Source organism: Xiphophorus hellerii, chromosome 10 (genome assembly GCF_003331165.1).
Source record: "Xiphophorus hellerii strain 12219 chromosome 10, Xiphophorus_hellerii-4.1, whole genome shotgun sequence".
Taxonomy (NCBI): domain Eukaryota; kingdom Metazoa; phylum Chordata; class Actinopteri; order Cyprinodontiformes; family Poeciliidae; genus Xiphophorus; species Xiphophorus hellerii.
In genome coordinates this window covers 12117949-12139103 of record NC_045681.1, presented here as the reverse complement: position 1 = coordinate 12139103, position 21155 = coordinate 12117949, and the positions used below count along the sequence as shown (strand labels likewise).

At 40.8% G+C, this 21155-nt stretch overlaps 1 protein-coding gene across 4 annotated transcripts in view; it reads right to left on the bottom strand.

Annotated features, from left to right (window-relative positions):
• Nucleotides 1-21155, bottom strand: part of LOC116727096 (KAT8 regulatory NSL complex subunit 1) — a 43319-nt gene that overhangs the window by 3091 nt on the left and 19073 nt on the right. For 2 of the 4 annotated variants that reach the window (XM_032574228.1, XM_032574227.1), the window contains exons 3-11: nucleotides 16550-16691; nucleotides 15080-15163; nucleotides 6441-6550; nucleotides 5261-5396; nucleotides 3606-3771; nucleotides 3096-3251; nucleotides 2163-2378; nucleotides 1921-2075; nucleotides 73-197 (exon numbers count right to left, since the gene is read on the bottom strand). In XM_032574228.1, coding sequence (XP_032430119.1) covers nucleotides 73-197; nucleotides 1921-2075; nucleotides 2163-2378; nucleotides 3096-3251; nucleotides 3606-3771; nucleotides 5261-5396; nucleotides 6441-6550; nucleotides 15080-15163; nucleotides 16550-16691 — 1290 coding nt within the window. The remainder of the gene's footprint in view (nucleotides 1-72; nucleotides 198-1920; nucleotides 2076-2162; nucleotides 2379-3095; nucleotides 3252-3605; nucleotides 3772-5260; nucleotides 5397-6440; nucleotides 6551-15079; nucleotides 15164-16549; nucleotides 16692-21155) is intronic. The other 2 variants (XM_032574229.1, XM_032574230.1) reach the window with 2 other exon arrangements.

Below are 21155 nucleotides of genomic sequence, written 5' to 3'. Positions count from 1 at the left end.
ACATGTTGAGCACAGAAACCTGGCAGCTGGTGAGGATAAGCAAAGTCAGAAGTGACAGCAGGAGCCGGTTACCTCGGAGTGAGGATCTCTTTGTACTGCAGCTTCTCCACTCGGGTGGTGGCCGCCACAGACATGGGGATCACTATGTTGTTTATGTCGAAGGAACTCTCACCACGCCTCCGCTTGATTGGCTGCTGCTGAAGGACGAGAAAACATCAACAAATGTAACAGAGTTGTTCCCAACACAAAGTGAACATGTTTAAACTCAGTTAATTTGATGCTTTGAAAGAGCATTAATTGTGTTTAATGTGAATTTTTAAAGAATTTTGAAAACTTCTATTAGTGTGGTAAAAACTTTAAAGGCAGAAATTTTAACAAGATGTATTAGGAAAAAAATGTGTTGAAGTTAAACTAGAAACAGCTTGGCTCCTATAACCAAATCAACTGGATGTTTACGTTTCTCTCTTTGCGCTCCACCACCAGAAAAAGTAAAAACCACAAACAGTTTCAGTTTGAGTCTCAATCTCAACCAAGGTTGCTTTTATCAGAAACTTTCAGGCGGTCTCTATGCGTTCGTGATCTGTGTACAGTTTGAAACATTTACAGTAAAGCTGCACCCATCCTGCCTGAAGCTTTTAAATCAGGGGTGAACCACTTGATGAAAACTATGACCTGCAGCATCCTGAAACTATATTTTTAGGCTTTTACTGCAGAATTGGAGAAAGTAGATCAAGATCCCTCCAACATTCAGACTTCAAAACAGGACAGCTGCGCTCTGAGTGTTGACAAAAACAGATATAAATAGTATATGTTTGGGTGATTCTGAAACTAACCAGGTCTAAGGGCAAAAACATTTACAAAACATTCAAAACAGACATTTGGTTTATAAAACTATAATTAGATTTTTTATTTATTTTTTTGTTCAACTATTGTCTCTAGCATGTGTTCAAGTACCAGAGTGCAAAACGTTTAGTCAACTATAGAAGTTGTAAAGATCTGGCTTTAAAAGAATAAGTTGCAAATGTGCTACTATCATACCAAAGTTTGTGTTTCCTGTTGGTTCCATCTTTTGTACATTGAAGACTAAGCCTCGTTTGCATGTTTTACACTGAGCCTTTTGAAGTGGATTTACCCCTTAATGCTTCAATAGATAACGTTTATAAAAATGTATTTCTTAACATAATTGTTAAGACTGTCACTATGTTCTTTGGTAGAATAAGTGACAGATAATCTGTGGACAAAGTTAAGGTTCTTTGCCTCATTTCTATGATTCTATTTGCCATCTGCAAAATAAAAAATGTATCTTATGATTGCATGACTTTAGGAAATCCTGTGACGTCCACTGCTTTAAACAGTTAAAAGGAGATGGCTTCAATAAATCTGTATATTCCTCAGTCCTGATATTACGATGCTTCCAAAACTCTGTGACCTTTATAATCTTGGGTGATATTTTCAGTGCAAGGTATGGCAGTGTCACAATATTCAAAAGGATACATTTCTTTCTAATGTAAAGCATACATTCTTGTAATGTTTTTATCTTTTGATCTGAAGCATCACAGAAAAAACTCACCCAAGTACTGGCATTAAAAAAAAAGGTGGAAATGGAAATGTTCAAAGTTAATTTCAACTGAGTCAATATAAATTAAAACTGACAAATGCAGATAAGTGTATGGTTAGGAGCGGACAGTGAGTGGTAAAATACTAAGTATGTTATCATTACATGTTGTCCTTAAACAAAATATTGGTGTATATGTAGCACTCATTATTAAAACGAGATTAATTTGAGTAGCCATTAAGCTTTTTTCTTATTTATTTGACTTACTAGATATAGTGTTTCTAACCACCGTTTCAGTCAAATCCCAACTTTTCCTTCAGTCCATTTCCCAACACGGTGTGTGTGGTTTTGGGTTGTGTGTTTACCGGTGTGCTGGGGATGCTCTGGCTGCCGGCGCCCAGCTGCGTGGACGTATCTGACGACGTGGACAGCTGGCGCGTCAGCGGGCTGTGAAGCGATGGGTGCATGTTGGCCAGTGTTGTGCAGGGACTGCTTGTGTCCAGGAAAAGCTTCGGGGAAGCTATGGGGAAAAGACACACGGATGTAGGAGATGGAGAGGTGTTTTAACCTTTAGTTTGTATTGACTTGTGTGTCAGGGGGAACTCACTGTCAGTCCTGTCCAGCGAGTGCTCTCTTAATCTCTTGCGGCTGTAGTTCTTGTCGTAGGGTCCTAACGGAGTGGAGAGGGTGTGCAGTCGCTCGGTTTTGCACCCACCCTGGTTGTCGAGTCTGGGCATGCTCAGTATGGCGCTGCTGCTGTTACTGCCCATGCTGCCATCAACGGTCCTCTGCTTGTCAATGCGATTCTTACAGTGGCTCAGTCCTGCGACACCAACCACAAAAACGGTTATTTTAAAAACTTTTAAGTATTTAAAGTCCTGATTTGTTGGTCTACTTCCTCTTGGTCTGTTAGAGGGAAATGCAGCTCTTATTAAGTATTTCTTTAGCAGGGAAATGCTGCTTTCCCCGCTTTAAAGGGAAAGCAGCATTTCCCTCTAACAGTAATCAGAAATGTATGAAGGAAACAGTTCTGAGTAACATCAACATGTCCTGGCTAGCATTTCTTGGAAAGCTTTCTAAGAAATAAAGTTACTGTAAAAACGGGCTTTAAAATGATTCAACATGTGAACAAGTTTCATTTTTTTGTTGAAACTCAGTTTTTTCCCCCCTCAGATCAAGGACTTACAACACAAAACGTTTTTTTCGATGAGGTTTTATGACACCGTCATTAAAAAAACAGAGGAACTATGCTAATGTTAACCTGTCACTTATTCAAACTTCCCTGAACTATTACATTGTCAGCAAGACTTAGCTGTGTGTATCGATATTTTTAAAAACAAATCAACATCCTGCAGGAAATCCTGAGACGCATAAATATCTACAGTTGTCATGAAAATCGGATAATAATGTCATCTAATAATAACTGTTATTTTAAAGAATATTTAGTGTATGGTGTAAAGTCTAAACATAAAGGACCTGGATATAAATCAGGGTAAAAAAAACAAACTAATTCAAGTTTACTGGAAATCCCGGTACTCACTGACTGCCATGAGGGAGCTGGTGAACTTGTGCTTCTCTTTGGATGAGGAGAGCTTGTGTTTAAGCGAGAGCTTCTTCAGGGGTTTGCTCCTCTCCAACGACTTGGACTGCCACTGGCTCTTCATCACCTGCTGCAGACGAAGGCCCACAGAAACATCTGGGGAAGATAGAATGAAGGTCAAACCGGGATGATTTTATTTTATCAGCAATATTCCTCGTATTCATCTCCCACAACATATAAGGAGTCATACTTTATCCACAGCAGAAATTTTTTTTTTCTCAAACTATCACAAAACTTTAATTATTCATAAATAGCCCATGATTTGCTCCAGTAGTAACTACTCAGTTACTCAGCTATTTCACATTAAAGGAAAGAGGGGGAAAAAAAGAAAGCTGAAAATGTTGTCCAAGAATTTCCTGCCGTCTGCCTCTTTACGGCCACTCCCTGCCTGCCTTCCTCTCCAAGATGTAGAGTAGGAAATGGCTGCATAAACTTCAGCGCTGTACTGACCGTCAGGGAAGGAGAGGATGGGGTGGACGCCAAGATCCAGCCTTGACAGGCGGTCCAGGGTGGGGAGCTCGTACTGGGGTTCTTCTCTGGGGGTGGGCCAGCCACCACACATCACACAGCTTGGGTTCACCCTGCAGTTACACTGAGTACAGCTGCTCCTCGGGGTCTGCCAGGCGACAACACAGGGGTTCATTGAAGACCACTTTATTTATACTCACAATTCATCATACATATCACATATGCAGTCAGAGCAGCTAATTTGTTTTTGTCCTGGCAACATAGAAAGGTGATTTTTTTTTAAAAATCCGGATTCCTGCAAGTTTATGTAACTTCGTTGTAACATTATAAACTAACTTTTCAACACAATCTTTTTTAAACTGCAAGAACGACAAAAATAGGTTTATAGCCTAAATTGTGCTCAATTTACCAAATAAAATCAGTCAGGATAAAAGTCTTAAGTTGGTATTTTTCAGCTCTGGCACAGGGGCAATGTTTAAATGATAGCTTTCACTAATTTAATGGAACCATCAACTTCAATTTGTGTTTTCCTCCTGAGTCAAGTGACTGGAGACGTTTTGCAACTTAGCCAACTCACTTTATTGCATTCTTACCCCATACAGTAAAGCTTGGTTACAGTTACTGATGACCATCTAAAAATTACTGTTATTGAGTCAAGTCTTGTTAAAATTAAATTTGCCCATAATGAAGACGCTGGTACAAGATGACGCAAGTAAAACATCGGTTGTTTGTCTAAACACACAATTTTAAGACATGAAGTCAGTTTTACAAATGAGTTTCCCAGTGAAGTTAAATATCTATAAATTAATCTTCAACAATCAACGCTTCTCTGGTTCATGAGATTTTGACTTTGTCGTCACAACGTAACACTTTAATTCCTTAGCAACAACTGAACTAATGCATGTTTCTAACGTATTAAGAAGACAAACTGATGCATGAATTGAACTGAAAACTTTGATGCATTTCAGGAAAACACTTAAAAGTGCAATTTTAAGATCCTCTTCACATTTGGTCATTGTACTATTTGAATAATTACAAACTGATCAAATGCTGAACAAGTGTACAAATTTAAGACGTACCTAAACATAACAAAAACCTATGGCTGAAATTATAGACATATTGTCATTTTAATACATCTATAATTGAACTTGACATGATTATGTTTCACTTTGAAAAGTCCCTGCAGAAAACCTGCAACCTTTAAAACCGTATAAAAAGATGCATTTACAAACTAGACTCTCATTAAATCAGTGACAAAGGTTCACAATCAACTCACGTTTCCACTTCTCAATTAAAACCTGAGAGAGCGACTGTCCTCTTTTGTTGTGCGACTCACAATGCAGAGAGTTTTCCATACACAAGTCAGCCATTTCTTGTTTACTCAGTTATTAGGTTACAGGCCAGAAGGCACTCATCAAAGTGCAGTGGAACAACACAAGACGCTCTGAGAACAATGGTGCATTCACCGCCGCTGAATGAGCATCAAATACTAGAAGATTTTAGCCAACAAAAGCCGATTCTCTGAGTTTTTAAAGCAAACTTATTGAATAAAACATGATGGATCAAAAATATCCTGCATTAAGGTTCAACAGCAACAAACAAAACAAGGCTGGGATGGGATGGGTAGACCAGCTCACCTTGCCGTTGAGGTTTGTCACCGTGTTCGGCTGAATGAGCCGCCGCCGCCGACAGCCAACGAGCGGCCGCGTACGTGCAGCCACACACGTGCCGTCATAGGTCGGCTGGAGCTTGCCATCTGCACTGTCCGCCATCCTGCCACAACAAAGAGGAGACGGGTCGTCAGGAATGCCTACACAATGGTTTTATTAAAACTTTTTCTGCTTTAAAGTAACATCTGGCCATAAAGTTACATCTGGTCCGGTTAACATCCAGTTAACATTCCAACTAGGATAAAAACAGCTTAGAAATTTCCTAACTGGAACTGATCTCTAGTTTTGTTTAAGATTTGGTCGACAGATTTTGATTTAATTAGCCTAAATCAGGCTTCTGGAAGTTGAGTTGTTGGAGCTTTGTTCAGCATAATCAAAATCACCCAGGAAAGTGTTCGCCATGGTGGTTGTGACAAGAACAGGCAGACGACATCAGGCTGAGAACAAAATCGCACAATTTCTGTCATGCTGCTGCAACAATGAAAGCCGAGTGTCTGTACTTCGACCATGCAGGCCATTAATGCCAAGACAGAGGAAGAAAAAAAAAAAAAAAAAAGAGCTGAAAATTTTTAAATCGCGCTTTGAATCTGGGAGAAAGTTGCAGCATTACAAAAAATATTCCAGTTTATGAATCAAACCACATTTCCCTAACCTTTGGTTTTAATTTTATAATCTCCTCATTTATCAAAGAAAATTAAGTGAAAATTGGCCTATTTTAGTCTTTCACCACTTTATTGTTTATGTGCCTCATTATGTGCCACTCCCTCACTTTATAATAGTTGAAGCAGTTATGATTAATGTTCTTTTTTCTCAAAGCAGACATTTCAACAGGAGCATTTTTAAAACACCTCGGTTCCAGTCCGTGTTATAATGATCAAACCGTCAGCCTGAAGCCCCGTTTAATCAGCTCATCCAAATGAAAGCAGTCGTTTTCTTTATTAACTACAGCGCTGCTCTTTAGTCATGACAAGTTAAAATGTGACCTGTAAAACAAGCCCTCAGACATTCCTGCTGATGAACAGATTCAGAGTCTAATCACTGTAGCTCTCGGTAACATCAGCATCTGATAATTACACATCCATTACTGCGGACAACCTGCTCTTCCATTTCTCAGAAATCTCAACATGAAGGTAATGATTAGCTGTACCTGCTGAGGACGCCGTTGACTGGCTGCCCGTTCTGACCTTTCCACGGGCCCTGCTCTGTGCCGGTGATGTGGGCGGGGCTTGTGTTGTCCAGCCGTTCTGCACCAACATCCTGCGTCGACAGATAAGACAGAAACCGGTTGAGACTACACCTCGGCGTGTTAACTGGAACAGCCTGACCCCGCAGCGCCCAGCCAGACCGGGATATTTAAGGAAACGACATAACAGATGAACCAAACCATCCCCGTCCTGAATTATTCAGACAGATTTGTTAAAAGGGTTGGAATCTCCCAAAGCTAAAAAATCTGCTCTCCATCAGAATTTGCAGCTTGCTCTGCTTCACAAGCTTTTAATGGTCTTTCAAATGAGAAATGTCTTCACAAAGACAATAAAGCATGCAGTTGGGAGCTTAAAATGAGAAACTGCACCAAGAATAAGGGAAAAACAAACTGTTCTATACTTAAAACCAAGAGAATGGGAACACACACACACACTACTTCAGGGCCACATTCTTTCAAACAATTTCAGTTGAGGCAAAGAGAAGCACATTTTGAGACAAATTGACAAAAATTGCTTGTGTAAGAATGCTGAAAGAGCTTTTTTTTTTTTAAATTGAGTTTATTGGTTGGAAGCTGAGAGAAAGAAAAATCTTTTCCGTCAGACGCTTATTTCCTTTCCATGTTTTCTTTGATTTAGAGAAACAAACAGGTTCATTGTTTCTCACTATCAGGAAAAAAAACGTGTGGAGAGGAGTCAGCAGGAAGTCTTACGTTTACATACTAAAATAAAACACAGAGTGAGGTGCTGCTCAACTCAAATATTTTCTAAGCTAGTTTGCATTATGACCGAGCTCCTCAGTAAAACAAACATTCTTAACAGCTGCAGGATGCAGAACTGATCTGGTACAGCCTTAGTCCTAACATTTATCACACTTTTTAAGTTTAAGCACCTTAGCTTAAACTGATTTACAACATCGCTGGGATTTTGGCGAAATAAAACAGATTGGAAGACACACCAAATAAAAATAACACACACACACACACCAGGCAAAACAGAACAGCCTAATTAAACTAGAATGGGGTTTTAAGAGAAGATACTACAGCCCGCCTTAAGGCTTTCAGTTTTAATCAAAAACAATAACGGTCAGAGTTCAAAGGTTTATTGACAGCACTTTATGAATATTACTGAATGCTACATGAGTCAGTTTGCCTGCAGCACTCAGAGAAATCTTTGAGGATCACAGGTGTATATTAAATTTCAATCTAAAAGTTATTAGTTCTATTATAAGATACATCTAAACAATCATTTTATTTTGGATAATTACATCTACACTACATTGGAACATTACATATCACCACTACTAGCTGTAATAATAATAATAATAAAAATAAAGATAAAAAGCTTTTCCATCAGGACATCACCTGTCCACCCTGCCAAAGGTACAAAGAGCTGCTTTAATGACCGTGGTGTCACTGTGCGGACCGGATCTAAACCAAGACAATCTATGGAATATTGTAGAGATGAAAATGAGCAACACCAGATCCATTAAAGGAGACGAGCTGAATGCTGCCGCTATTCCTTCCTTAATACTTCAGCAGAGCCTCAAGCTGATTGCCTCGATGCCACACTGAACTGATGCAGTTATTTATGCATGAGGAGTACCGAGTGTGCAGCTCGCATCTATGCTAAAAATCCCTTTTTAAGTCTTCTCATATTTCAATAATATTGTAGTGTATTGAAATGCACATGTAAGCTCAACCTGAGATACTTCTGAAATTCATTTCTCATGACAATGATAGGGCAGCAGTGGCCTGTACTTGTATGGAGCTCTATCTAGTCTAGAGACTAGATAAAAGCCCTTTACACTACATTCAGTCATTCACACACACACTGTTGGAGATGAGCTACATAGTAGCCTGTAACAAGGTAGCCGTTCGCGGTAGGATTTTACAGTGACGAAGCGTTGAGGCAGAGTCAGGTGGAAAACAGCAGTGGTTTAATTCTTCACACAACATCAACCAACACTTCACAGGTGAAAACTGCAGTCTTAAATAGTCCCAGCTGTGACGGATCAAACCACCTTTAATTCACAGGGGAATCTCAATTCATCAATATCCACTTATTTAATTAAAATACCTTTTACTAAATATAAACATTTCTATTTACTTTTTATAAATATTTTATGTTTTATCATTACACCAGATGAAACACCACAAAACCCATAAACAATTCCCCCCCCCACACTTCTCAATGGCCTCTCCCGGAGACTATATATGGTGTCTGGACCCCCGGGGCAGTATTTGTCCAAACACCCTGGAGAGGACACAGAAAAGACAGGTGAGTCACTCTACACTAGCACTCCACACCCAACAGATTATGCACAACACATTTGCTCAGTTTTACCCACTAGTAGCTCATTGCTCTGAGTAACAATTATCCTCCCTCCACAGGCAACCACCTCACTCGTCAATGAGGAGCAGCTGTGCAGAGCCCAGAACAAAAGGCTACATGCTAATGTCTAAAAATACTCAATAAATACAATTAAAACTTCTTGTGTGCAAATTGTTACTGATGTGCAAATCTATGCTTAAAGTGCAGTGCTAAATAAAGTGCTTGTTAATAAAGTGCAAAAATACTTTAAAAATGCAATACAGTGATTTCAGTAAAATAGTCCCAGTAATGAAGATCTCTTCATTACATTTCCTCCCTCCTCTCTTAAAAGCACAGTACCTCAGTCCTCTGACACTCTGGATAAACAGTCAGCAACCACATTAGACTTCCCTGGCTTGTACTGGACTGTGAAGTCAAATGGCTGCAGTGACAAGTACCATCCAGCGATACGGGCATTGGCATCCCTCATTCGTCTCAACCACTGGAGGGCACGATGGTCCGTCTCTAGAATAAAGTGACGTCCCAAAAGATAATACCTCAGGGCCTCAATAGCCCACTTCATGGCCAAGCACTCCTTTTCCACTGTTGAATATCTTGTCTCCCTGTCAAGCAGCTTCCGACTCAGAAACACCACAGGTCTTCTTTCACCGTCCACCTCCTGTTGAAGGACAGCTCCAAGTCCCACTCCCGAAGCATCTGTTTGTAAGATGAATGGCTTAGTGAAGTCTGGTGTGTGCAAAACAGGATGAGTACATACCGCTTGCTTGAGATCTTTGAAGGCTCGATCACAATCTTCTGTCCAGCACACTTTGTTGGGGGCTGCACCCTTTGTTAGATGGTTCAGTACAGCTGCTCGTTCGGCAAAAGAAGGTATGAATTTTCGGTACCAGCCCACCAAACCAAGAAATCCTCTCACCTTCTTCTTTGTAGTTGGAACCGGGAAGGAATGGATTGCGTCCATCTTCCCCACTTGAGGCTTTATTTTCCCAAATCCAATGACAAAACCTAAGTACTCCACTTCTCTCTGGGCTACATTACACTTCTTTGGGTTAACAGTCAGTCCAGCCAGCCTGATGCGGTGTAGGACCTCCTGCAGGTGAATCAGATGCTCCTCCCAGGACTGGCTATACACCACAACATCGTCTAAATATGCTGCAGAAAATGCTGAAACATCTCTCAGTACATGATCCATTAAACGTTGGAATGTTGCTGGCGCACCCTGTAGCCCAAATGGCATGACTCTAAATTGGTACATACCAAAAGGAGTTTTAAAGGCGGTCAGCTCTCTTGCCTCTGGTGCCAACGCCACTTGCCAGTATCCTTTGCACAGATCCAGCGTTGTGATGTAGCTTGCTGAACCGACTTTCTCCAGTAGGTCGTCCACCCTGGGCATCGGGTACGGGTCAAAGTTGGACACAGCATTTAAATATCTAAAATCTATGCAAAATCTCAGGGAGCCATCTTTCTTTGGTACCAACACAATCGGGCTGCACCACTCACTACTAGACTCTTCAATTATACCCAAATCCCGCATCAGCTTTATTTCTTTTTCCAGTACTGGAACCAACCGCTCTGGTATGCGATAGCTCTTTTGACGACTCGGTGCATCTTCTTTCAGCCGAATCTTGTGTTGAACCAGTGATGTAAATCCTGGAACTTCTTGAAAGAGCTGAGGGTCCAAGAGAGGTTTGATTTTGTCCTGCTTAGTAGGGGACAGATGAGAAATGTCAACCAAAGCACAGTCTGACATGCTAGTTGGAAAAAATTTTTCAGTCACCTCCTCATCCTCAACTGCTCTCACAAATAACTCCTGGTGCACAGGCTCCTGTCGGCTGTGGAACTCTTTCAACAAGTTGACATGAAAGGTCTGATGCTTTTTAGCTCTTTCCGGCATGTACAGTTCATAAACCACTTTACTCACTTGTTTGGTGATCTCATATGGTCCATGCCATTTTGTCAGCAGCTTGTTGTCGCTGGTAGGAAGCAGTAACAGAACCTTCTGTCCTGGCAAGAAGACTCTGTCTCTGGCCTTCTGATCGTACCATGTCTTTTGATGTTGTTGAGCTGCTTTCATGTTGTCCTGTGCAAAAGATGCCATTTCCTGCAATCGCTCTCTCATGTTGATGACGTATGCTGCAATGTTTTCCCCCTCTGGCCTAGCGTCTTCCCAACAGTCCTTCAGTAGATCCAACGGACCTCTCACTTGACGCCCATACAATAGTTCGAAGGGTGAGAAACCTGTGGACACTTGTGGTACCTCCCGGTAAGCAAATAACAGGTACGGCAACCATTGGTCCCAGTCAGCACCTGTGTCAGAGACAAACTTGCGCAGCATATTTTTGAGAGTCTGATTATATCTTTCCACTAGCCCGTCCGTTTGGGGGTGGTAAGGGGTGGTCTTAAGTCCCTTAATTCCTAATAATTTATAAACCTGCTGCAATAGTTTGGACAAAAAGTTTGTCCCACAATCTGTGAGAATTTCTCTTGGTATTCCTACTCTAGAGAAAAACTGCAGGAGACAATTAGCAACATGTCGGGCTTTAATGGATCTGAGAGGAAAAGCTTCAGGGTACCGTGTAGCATAGTCACATATCACCAATATATAACGGTAACCTGTCGAGCTCCTTTCTAATGGGCCCACAATATCCATGCCGATCCTTTCAAAAGGTGTTTCAATAATTGGCAGCGGTTGTAGCCGGGCTCGCGCTACTCCTCTGCCTGAAGTCAACTGACATTTTTCACAGGAACTACAAAATTTAGAAATCTGGGTGTACATTCCTGGCCAAACAAACCGGCTACTGATTCTACTCAGCGTTTTATGAAAAGCCATATGACCTGCCCACGGAATTGAGTGGCCCAGCTCCATAACTTTGTGCCTGAACTGTTGTGGAAGGGCTAATGTTTCACACTGTCCCTTCTTCTGATATAAAATACCTCCCTTGATTATGTACACCGCATCTTCCAGGAAGTCTAACCGGCGCTGATTAGTTCCTCCCAATCCAGTTACTTTTTCAAACCAAGGTTTTAAAGTAGGATCATCTCTCTGTAGTGCACCTAAATCTGAGGGAATATCAAACTCAAACAAGTTATTTGGCTTAGACAACTGTTCTATCCCTTCATCACCTGAGCCTTTGAATTTCTCCCTTCTTTTCTGAGCTTTTGACTTTTTAGTTTTTCCTAGCCTTGTCTCCAGAGACTCCCCAAAAAAGGGCAGCTCTTCCAACACCGTCTTTGAACTTTGAGCTCTTGTGACTACATTGCAAGGTTTCAATGGTTCTACTGGTATATCAGATGTAGGACCTAAATCCCCTGCATCTCTGTTGGTAAGCACTTGGGGTTCATAGTCTGACTGGTGAATAAGGTCAAAGAGAGTGGGAATATCATTACCAAGTATAACTGAGTATGGCAAAGAGGGAACTACAGCTACTTGTACCAGGTATGTTTGACCTCCCACTGTCAAATACACCTCAGCACTAGGGTAGACATGTTCATCTCCATGTACACAGCTTATTTTAACCCCCACCCCACTTAGCTTTTCTTCTGAGAGTAAGCTAGCACGCACTAGAGACTGGAAGCACCCAGAATCAAGCAAAGCTTCTTCTTTCTGCCCATTAACTAGAACAGAAACAGTGCACACTTTCTTTTCTACAGCCTCAATAGCTGGTCTTGGAACTGAACACAAAAGTGATGGCTTTGATTTAAGGGTGGGGCAGAAGTGTTGTGTATGGCCAAAGCCATTACAGTTGTAACATCTAATATCTTGGACTGAAGACTTGGGAAATGACTTTTTAACATTGGGAGGTCTTTGGGAAGGGAACTGCTTTGAACTAGAAACATTTCTAGTCTGACTTTGACCAGAGCCCTGTTCACCCCCAGTGGACTTACTTGATAAGGCATAGTGAGTCTCTCGGCCAAAATAGGTGCTCTTGCTCCCCTTCCTGGCTGATGTGAAGACCTCCGCAAGAGTAGCTGCTTCTTTTGCCGTCTTCGGGTCACGCTCACGTATCCAGATCTCCAACTCTGGATTAACCATTCTTAAAAACTGCTCCAGAATTATCTGCTCAGATATTTCTTGCACAGTAGATTTATCAGGTTTAATCCATCTTGAAAACAAGTCTTTCAATCGCACATAAAGTTCACGTGGCGTCTCACCTGGTTCAATCTTCAGGCATCTGAAGCGGCGTCGATAAGTGTCAGCAGTGATTTCATATTTTGCCAGAATTGCCTCTTTCACGTTGTCATAGTTCTCAGAGTCAGCCATATCCATTAGAACATAGGCTGTGCGGGCCTTGCCTGTCAGCAGAGGAACAAGACGGACCGCCCACTCATCTCTAGACCAACGACACACCTGGGCCATCCTCTCGAACGTCATCAGAAAATGCTCAATGTCGTCATCCGTGGATAAGGGAAGAAATCTTGGTTCAATTATGGACCTGGAACCATGAGCTACCTGGACATCACCACCATCTGATTCTTCTTCATGTGCTTCAGCTGTTGTGGGTTGATCATGTGCTTCTGATACATCAGGTCTGTCAAGTACAGCATGCACTTGAAGCTGCATTTGTTGAAATTGATGCTGTATGCTTTTCCACCTTTGCTCCTGGCGGGAAAAATCTTTATCAATCTTCAGGTCTCTAGCCACTTGAGACCGCATAATAGATTTGACCAACACTGCCAGTTCCTCCAACTTATCTTCAGGGTTGGTCGCTGCCATGGTCTCCATTTCAGAGGAAGCTCCAGCTCCTTCATCAGGCTCTCCCTCTTGGCCTAGCTTTTTACCACCTCTGGTCATCATCTTCTCACTGTGGCATGAATGGCACACTTCTGACACCACTTGTAACAAGGTAGCCGTTCGCGGTAGGATTTTACAGTGACGAAGCGTTGAGGCAGAGTCAGGTGGAAAACAGCAGTGGTTTAATTCTTCACACAACATCAACCAACACTTCACAGGTGAAAACTGCAGTCTTAAATAGTCCCAGCTGTGACGGATCAAACCACCTTTAATTCACAGGGGAATCTCAATTCATCAATATCCACTTATTTAATTAAAATACCTTTTACTAAATATAAACATTTCTATTTACTTTTTATAAATATTTTATGTTTTATCATTACACCAGATGAAACACCACAAAACCCATAAACAATTCCCCCCCCCACACTTCTCAATGGCCTCTCCCGGAGACTATATATGGTGTCTGGACCCCCGGGGCAGTATTTGTCCAAACACCCTGGAGAGGACACAGAAAAGACAGGTGAGTCACTCTACACTAGCACTCCACACCCAACAGATTATGCACAACACATTTGCTCAGTTTTACCCACTAGTAGCTCATTGCTCTGAGTAACAATTATCCTCCCTCCACAGGCAACCACCTCACTCGTCAATGAGGAGCAGCTGTGCAGAGCCCAGAACAAAAGGCTACATGCTAATGTCTAAAAATACTCAATAAATACAATTAAAACTTCTTGTGTGCAAATTGTTACTGATGTGCAAATCTATGCTTAAAGTGCAGTGCTAAATAAAGTGCTTGTTAATAAAGTGCAAAAATACTTTAAAAATGCAATACAGTGATTTCAGTAAAATAGTCCCAGTAATGAAGATCTCTTCATTACATAGCCATAGCAGCAGGCAAAGTGGGTGAAGAGTTTTGCTCAAAGACAACGACAGACGGAGCAGGAATTTGTACCGGCAACCCACCAGTGACAGGAAAAACTCCTACCACAGTTGCCCCAATGATGTGTTACAATGGGCTTTCAACCACACACCAAACAGAAAAAGTCAACTCAAATGCTGAATTTGACTAATTTCACTGTAATGCCAAAAGTATTGTGGAAGTGAGCCAACAAAGCCAGGGCTTTGCTGAATGCTGTATCCAAATATAATTTTAAGACATGCTACCACATAACATGATGTACCCTAAAATGTTAGCTAAATAATTTCCGTTTATCCATAAAGAAATTTGGTTTATTTTAAAATCAGGAAAATGCGTAGTGATAAACTGTGGTTGTTTAGAATGAACAAATATTAAATAAAGGTGATTTGCTAGTAATATTGGGTTAACTTAAATAAAACCGGAAGCCAATTTCTTCTTCAATCAAGTCATGAATCCTCATGTGGCAAAGCCGTGCAAAACCAGAAAAAATAAGGAGACACATTTGCTATTTTAACAAAAATCCTTGAGCTGGTAGAAAAGGATTTTGCTCCGATAAAAGGTCGGCAGTTTAAACACTAAAAGCTGTTAGTTACCTGAGCATTTACAGGCTCCGTCTTCACTTCGGTGCCAGCTGTGAGCAAAGCACTGGGGGCAAGTCCTCCCAACTCTACAGAACCCTATGGATCAAACACATGTGTTCAACTTTAACCACAAAAAGTATACCGATTATGATATCCCTGTTAAATATCACAATAAAAATATACATGCTAAAATACAATTCCAACATCCTCCCTGCTCTCTACTGTTAAGGTCCTTCAAGTCACTCCTGACAATAATAGTCGGCAGCTTCACCTGTGTCTGGTGAGACCAGAGAGACTCCGAACAACAAACTCAAGATACTACTGCCATGCAAAGCAAAATTCATCATATTTGAGGCAAATATTGTCATATCACTATGTGCAATATTAATGTCAAAGAACTTTTAATGGCACTTTATTTGTAGGAAATTATATTCAAAGTGTCAAAAGATAGAGTCAAACCTAACATGATAATGCTTAAGCTCAGAGATAAAAACACACAGCAAGAGTTAGAAGCACCTCAGACGAGAAATTGGTGTGCGAGGCAAATGGAAGATTTATCATCAAAATATTTAATTATTCCTCTAGTGCATGATTTTCTAATATAATGTAGCCCTACAATACAGGGGCCTAGAGAGACCAAAATATGCTCAGCATTTCATATTTGTGATTAACATTTATGAACACCAAAACAACAGACTCCATGTAAATTCCATAGAAAGCGGACAGCCTACCCTCGCTCAAGATTCCCAAAGGGCCAACATTTTCACATCACACATGTTCCACAGCTCCAAGGTTAAAGTTCCAAAGTATAAAGCAGAGCAAATCTGTTACATTCAATCAGGCTTTCTGTTACCTGCTCAAAGTCTAGCTTCTTCCAGCTTCTTGCTTCATCAAATCTAATTTTTAATACCTCACTGATACTAAAAATAGCTAAGAAGTCATTTTTCCTCAGCAATAGGTTAAACATCCAAGAGTGTTTCTGTTGATGTTAGCCGATGGTGCTTAGTATGATGTGTTTACTGATCAAGAAGCCAAAAAAAAAAAAAGTTTACGACTGAAATACTAGTTTAAAATTTTACAATTGCAACCAGATGATTCTAGCTCAGTTTTCTCTTACAAATATTTACCTGTGAAATACATATTTAACTATGCAATATGCAGCAACAAACTACAGCTGGAAACATTGTGTACTCAGCAGCACCTCTTGGATCTTGAGTTGGATATTCTTATATCCAATAAATGCACCATAATTTTTATTTTAGTCTTATACAGTATGTTACTGTTACTATTATTATTGTTAATCTTGTTTTTTATTTATTGTTTTGTGTGAACCTATATACATAATGCTGCTGTTGCATCTGAATTTTCCCTTTGCGAATCAATAAAGGCTAGGTTCTAGTTCTGTAAAAACATGAAAGTCCTCTTCCAATTATACAGCAGGGCCATGCAGAGATGATTAGGAAGGAAATGGCAGTAACCAACCTTGCTGGCACGAATTTGTCTGTAGATGTCTGTCTGCTGTCGGATGCGGTACTCCAGGTCCGAGATGTGGGCCTGAAGCCAGTTCCAGTGGCTGATGATACCAGCTCTCTCCACGGTGTAGCGGCTCTCTGCCCGCTTCCATCTGTAGGGGGGAAAATGTTTACAGCTGAGCCACTTCATGGGACACAAATACATAAAATTCACACTTCCTAGAGTCATTTTTCACACCAGTGGATTTATTAACAGGTTCCAGTAGTTAGGAGGTAGATAGGGTCATTGTTTTTAAAGTACTAGTAATGCACACTGATCATTAAAGCAGCATTTCCCCCGTCAGACTGCAGAGGTCAGTGAATCAGCATTACAGATAACACCCACTAATGACAGCTGCAGGGAGCCTAGAGGAGTACTGAAGCCAAAAACAAAAACATTACAACTGCTTTATAGATGAAGAAAAACAAAACAAAAAGGTGCTTCTGTACCACTGTTATCTCCCATTGTAAACAGTGTGCAAAGCTCATAGCTGGGTACTCCATTTTACCAGTATGACACACAGAATGGGCATTTCAAAGGCAGACATGAGAGGAAAATGTCTGCTCCTGCACCAAAAGGCAGCTACCACAAGGGGAGCTGTTCTTCCAAGATGTAGGCCACAGTGACACTAGCTGAACAATGAAAATAATGACTCAAATGGCAAACAAAGATAGACCTCGGACCCCTGTGCATTCTCTTTCTTCAAACCTCATCTCTGTTTAAGTCTTCACAAGGACCCGGTTAGAATCTGCAGAGAGCACACACCGCCCAGAGCACGAGAAGCAAGGGAAGAGGGGTGGAAAATGGGGACAACGGGGGCTGGGAAGCTCTGGCAGTCTGCAGAGGAACAGACGGGCTTTAAAAGCAATCTACAGGCCACAGAGTGCTGGAGGGGGTGGGGCTGGGTCAGGAAACAGAGGAGCACACACTGGGATAACCAATAATCCAAGCAGGGATCCTGCCTTATTGAGAAGCTGATCAGAGACAGTTCCTGTCCCCTAAAAGCAGATGCCAGCCACCAATCAGTTTAATCAAGAACCACTTAATTCCTCCCTTCTTTTCCAAATGCAACATTTGCCCATCTATGGCTCGTTCACTGCAACACAACATCAAGGACAGCTAACAATTCAGCTGCAGTATTTCCTGCTAGCACCACTTCCTTTTGCTCTTCTACAGACTTAATCCTGTTCTGCTGAGGTAAACAGTCATGCTCTCCTTTCACAAACTACAGTGACAGACACTGCGACAATCCTAGGCAACCACACGCCGCATCAGATAGGTGCACTGTTAAAGGTGGTTTGTTAAAGGTGGTTTATTAACATACATAAGTCGTCATGGAGCCTTTTTCCAAAGCAAAACTGACAGGCTGAAGTGTGTTCAGGTTCTTAGAGCTGCTGGCTTTATGGTGTGATTCAGTGAGAGCTGGGTGGACATCTGAGGCAACAGAGGGAGAATGAGCCAGGTGCAAAGTCCCTGAGGGGGGGAGGACTGGAAAATGATCACAGAAATTCATACTGAAACAGAATAATGTGAGCTTAAACTTCTGAAGAGAGAACAGAAAGCAGCATTGACCTGCCTATAAAGAAACCAGGGTTGTCATCAACAGTCGGCGGGTCAAAGACATGATTTATTTCACAAGTTGGACCAAAATCCCTGGCAATCGCTGATTAAAGCAGGGTTATTTATGATATTGTTGCACGTTAAAATACTTGAAATTTAGTTTGATTTATTCACCATAATCAAAGTTTTCATCAGATAACCTTAAAATAGGTTAGCATGTTTGTATTTGGTGAAAGCCAGGGTCACCACATGAAACTATCTCCATCCAAGGCAAGAAATGCCATTTAAAGCTAAATGGCTAATTGAGAATTCTGTATCCGACCTGAGAAGCACTGGAGTGATTTGGGAAACCACTCAGTACTTAGTATTGTTACTGGTGAGGATGAAAAATGACAAAATAGTCAAAGGACATTGCTCATTCTTAATCTAAAGTGGCAAATGTCTAACATTGACAGCAAAATGTAATTTTATAATAAGGAATATAGAGATGAACAATTTGAATATAAACTGAGGTAGCAAATTCGCTTGGAATGATAAACATTTTTTTTACTACAAGGTCAGGGTTTAGTTAAGTTATGATTGCAAACCTACTTGGTCATTGGGCAATAGTTATTAATACACTGTGTTTTTCCCAGTGCATTATAAGCCTGGTGGGCCAACAGGCTTTACTTGTGCCCCCGCCAGGCTAAGAATTGCTTATATAAGTTTTTAAAAACTGTTCACATTTTAAGACTTTACACTTGGTGTTCAGATATTGATCTCCAATCTTTCAACAACACATAGTTATCAAGTGATATTTTCTGTCAACTTTAAACATTTTTAACTCAAAAACACAACGGACCGTTGGATGAATCACTGCCTGAGCCCCCGACCACCAGGCTTAGCAAGTTTTCTGGGTGAAACCTGAGAGTGGTCTTTCTACATTTTGTATAACATGTTTATATAGCCAATACAAATATACAAGAACTATGAACACATAGACTCACTATATAAGGTACATTTACTTGTGAACACAAATAGAAACCCATCAAATTGTATGGTAGAAACTTAATGCATTTATCAGTTTTAGTCGAACCCACAAAAAACCAAGCCTAGACTAAGACCCAACATAAAAAAAAAAAAGAATCACCTGTGGAAGCTCATTAGCAGACTGACCACAAACTTGCATGTAAGCAGACCCTCAACTACATCCCACTTGTCCATTAAATCTGACCAGCTGCTAAGAAGTTAAACAGACAACTATTGAAAGAACAAACATCTAGCCAAATGGTAATGGACTCAGCATGAGTTGAGGTGACAAGGAGGTAAAGGACTGAACTCACTTAGCATTTTTTCTTTGAAAATGTTTCTTCTTGTTTTCTCATTCCTTTCATCTGGCAGATGGGCAACAGTAGTTCAAACATCTACTCATTACAAATGCATGTGGAAACAGCAACTTATAAGACTGCAGGCAAACTTTGAAGCAGACTAGCTACAACAAAAGAACAGGAATGCTAGGGCTAAGGTTCACACAGGTTTACCATAATCTGACAACAGATTGGAAGAAACATTGCCTGGTACGATGAGTCTACAGTTCAACTGCAACATCCTTTTTAGCAACGTTTAGTTGCATGGACTGGTTTCTTGAACGCTACAATGAGTTCAGTGTTCTACAATGGCTTCCAGTCACCAGATCTCATACAGATAGAGCACCTTAGAGACGTAATGGAACATGAGATTCACATCATTGTGCAGCTGACAAACCTTCAGCAACTGTGATAAGCTATCATGTCAAATATGGACCAAAATCTTAAGGGACAGCTTATTAAATTTAGGCCCAGGAGGATTAAGGCCAATCTGTTACTGTCAAGGTGCAATTAATGAGAATCTACAGAATGTTTAGAATAAAAGGTCCTATTTTCTCACTAATTTAAGCAGGAGTCTGTGTTTAAACAAAGAAACTCAAACGTGCCAGACAATCATTTAATCATTTTGACTGTCCTGTACATAATGTTTGTCAAAAAAAACCCCTCAAAACTGGAAACATCACTGAATTAAATTAATGCTTAAAGGAATCGTCTTTGTTCGTAAGATATACTTTCTACGTTTTAGGGGAAATTACCTGTAAAAAATACCATTTAGATTGGTGGGACTCTAAACCTATTTCAGTAGATAACCATATATGGATGGACAGTTTTATTGCTTCTGTTCAATAAACAGAAGCATTCTGTTTATTGAACAGAATGCTCAGATATGAAGAAGCAGAATGCTTCTGCTTCTTCATATCTTTTGGCAAACTTATGAGTCATTTGTATTGCCTTTGTTCTTTTACACACACACACACACACTGTATTGGCAAATGGTCTAGAAGTGAAATATGAATGTCAGACAAATATTTTTAGGTCTGAATTTTCATTTTTTACTAAGTTTTGATTTTTGCTTTTACATTTTAACTCACAAATCAGAGCACAAGATACACAACTGTTTACAGCTCTATCAACTCCACCTGGAAATTCAACTGCTGTTGAATAATTTATTTTCCAAAAAGACAAAAATACAACGCTACTGCTGAAAAGGCGTTGAGTCTTAGTACAACAGTAGACCTGAGTGACTAGTTGCCTCTGAGTGAAACGGACAGAGTTTGGATTTGAATGTAGTCAAATATGAAAACTTGTAGGACATCACACATCCAATCACCTCAATCATCAGAGGCGCGGAGAAGAATGAGGAAGAGGAGGGATTGCTCAACACCCCCACCACCACTCTAAACGGGATGTGCTCTCCTCCCACAGCTCCAGCACACAAAGCACCAACGGCAGTCTCTACAGCTGCCGTTTCCTGGCTGTCAGCACATTCTGCAGCGTGGCGCTTCTCTGGATACAGCGCACATGTGGTTCGTCACTGGGAACCAGTACGCTACACTGATCCTGAAAAACGTGGCCCAAATCTGAGCCAAAACCCAGCAGGTTTCCTGAGTGACAGCTGAACACAGAAACATCACTGATAATTCACAAATCATCAATCCAGGAGAAATTTC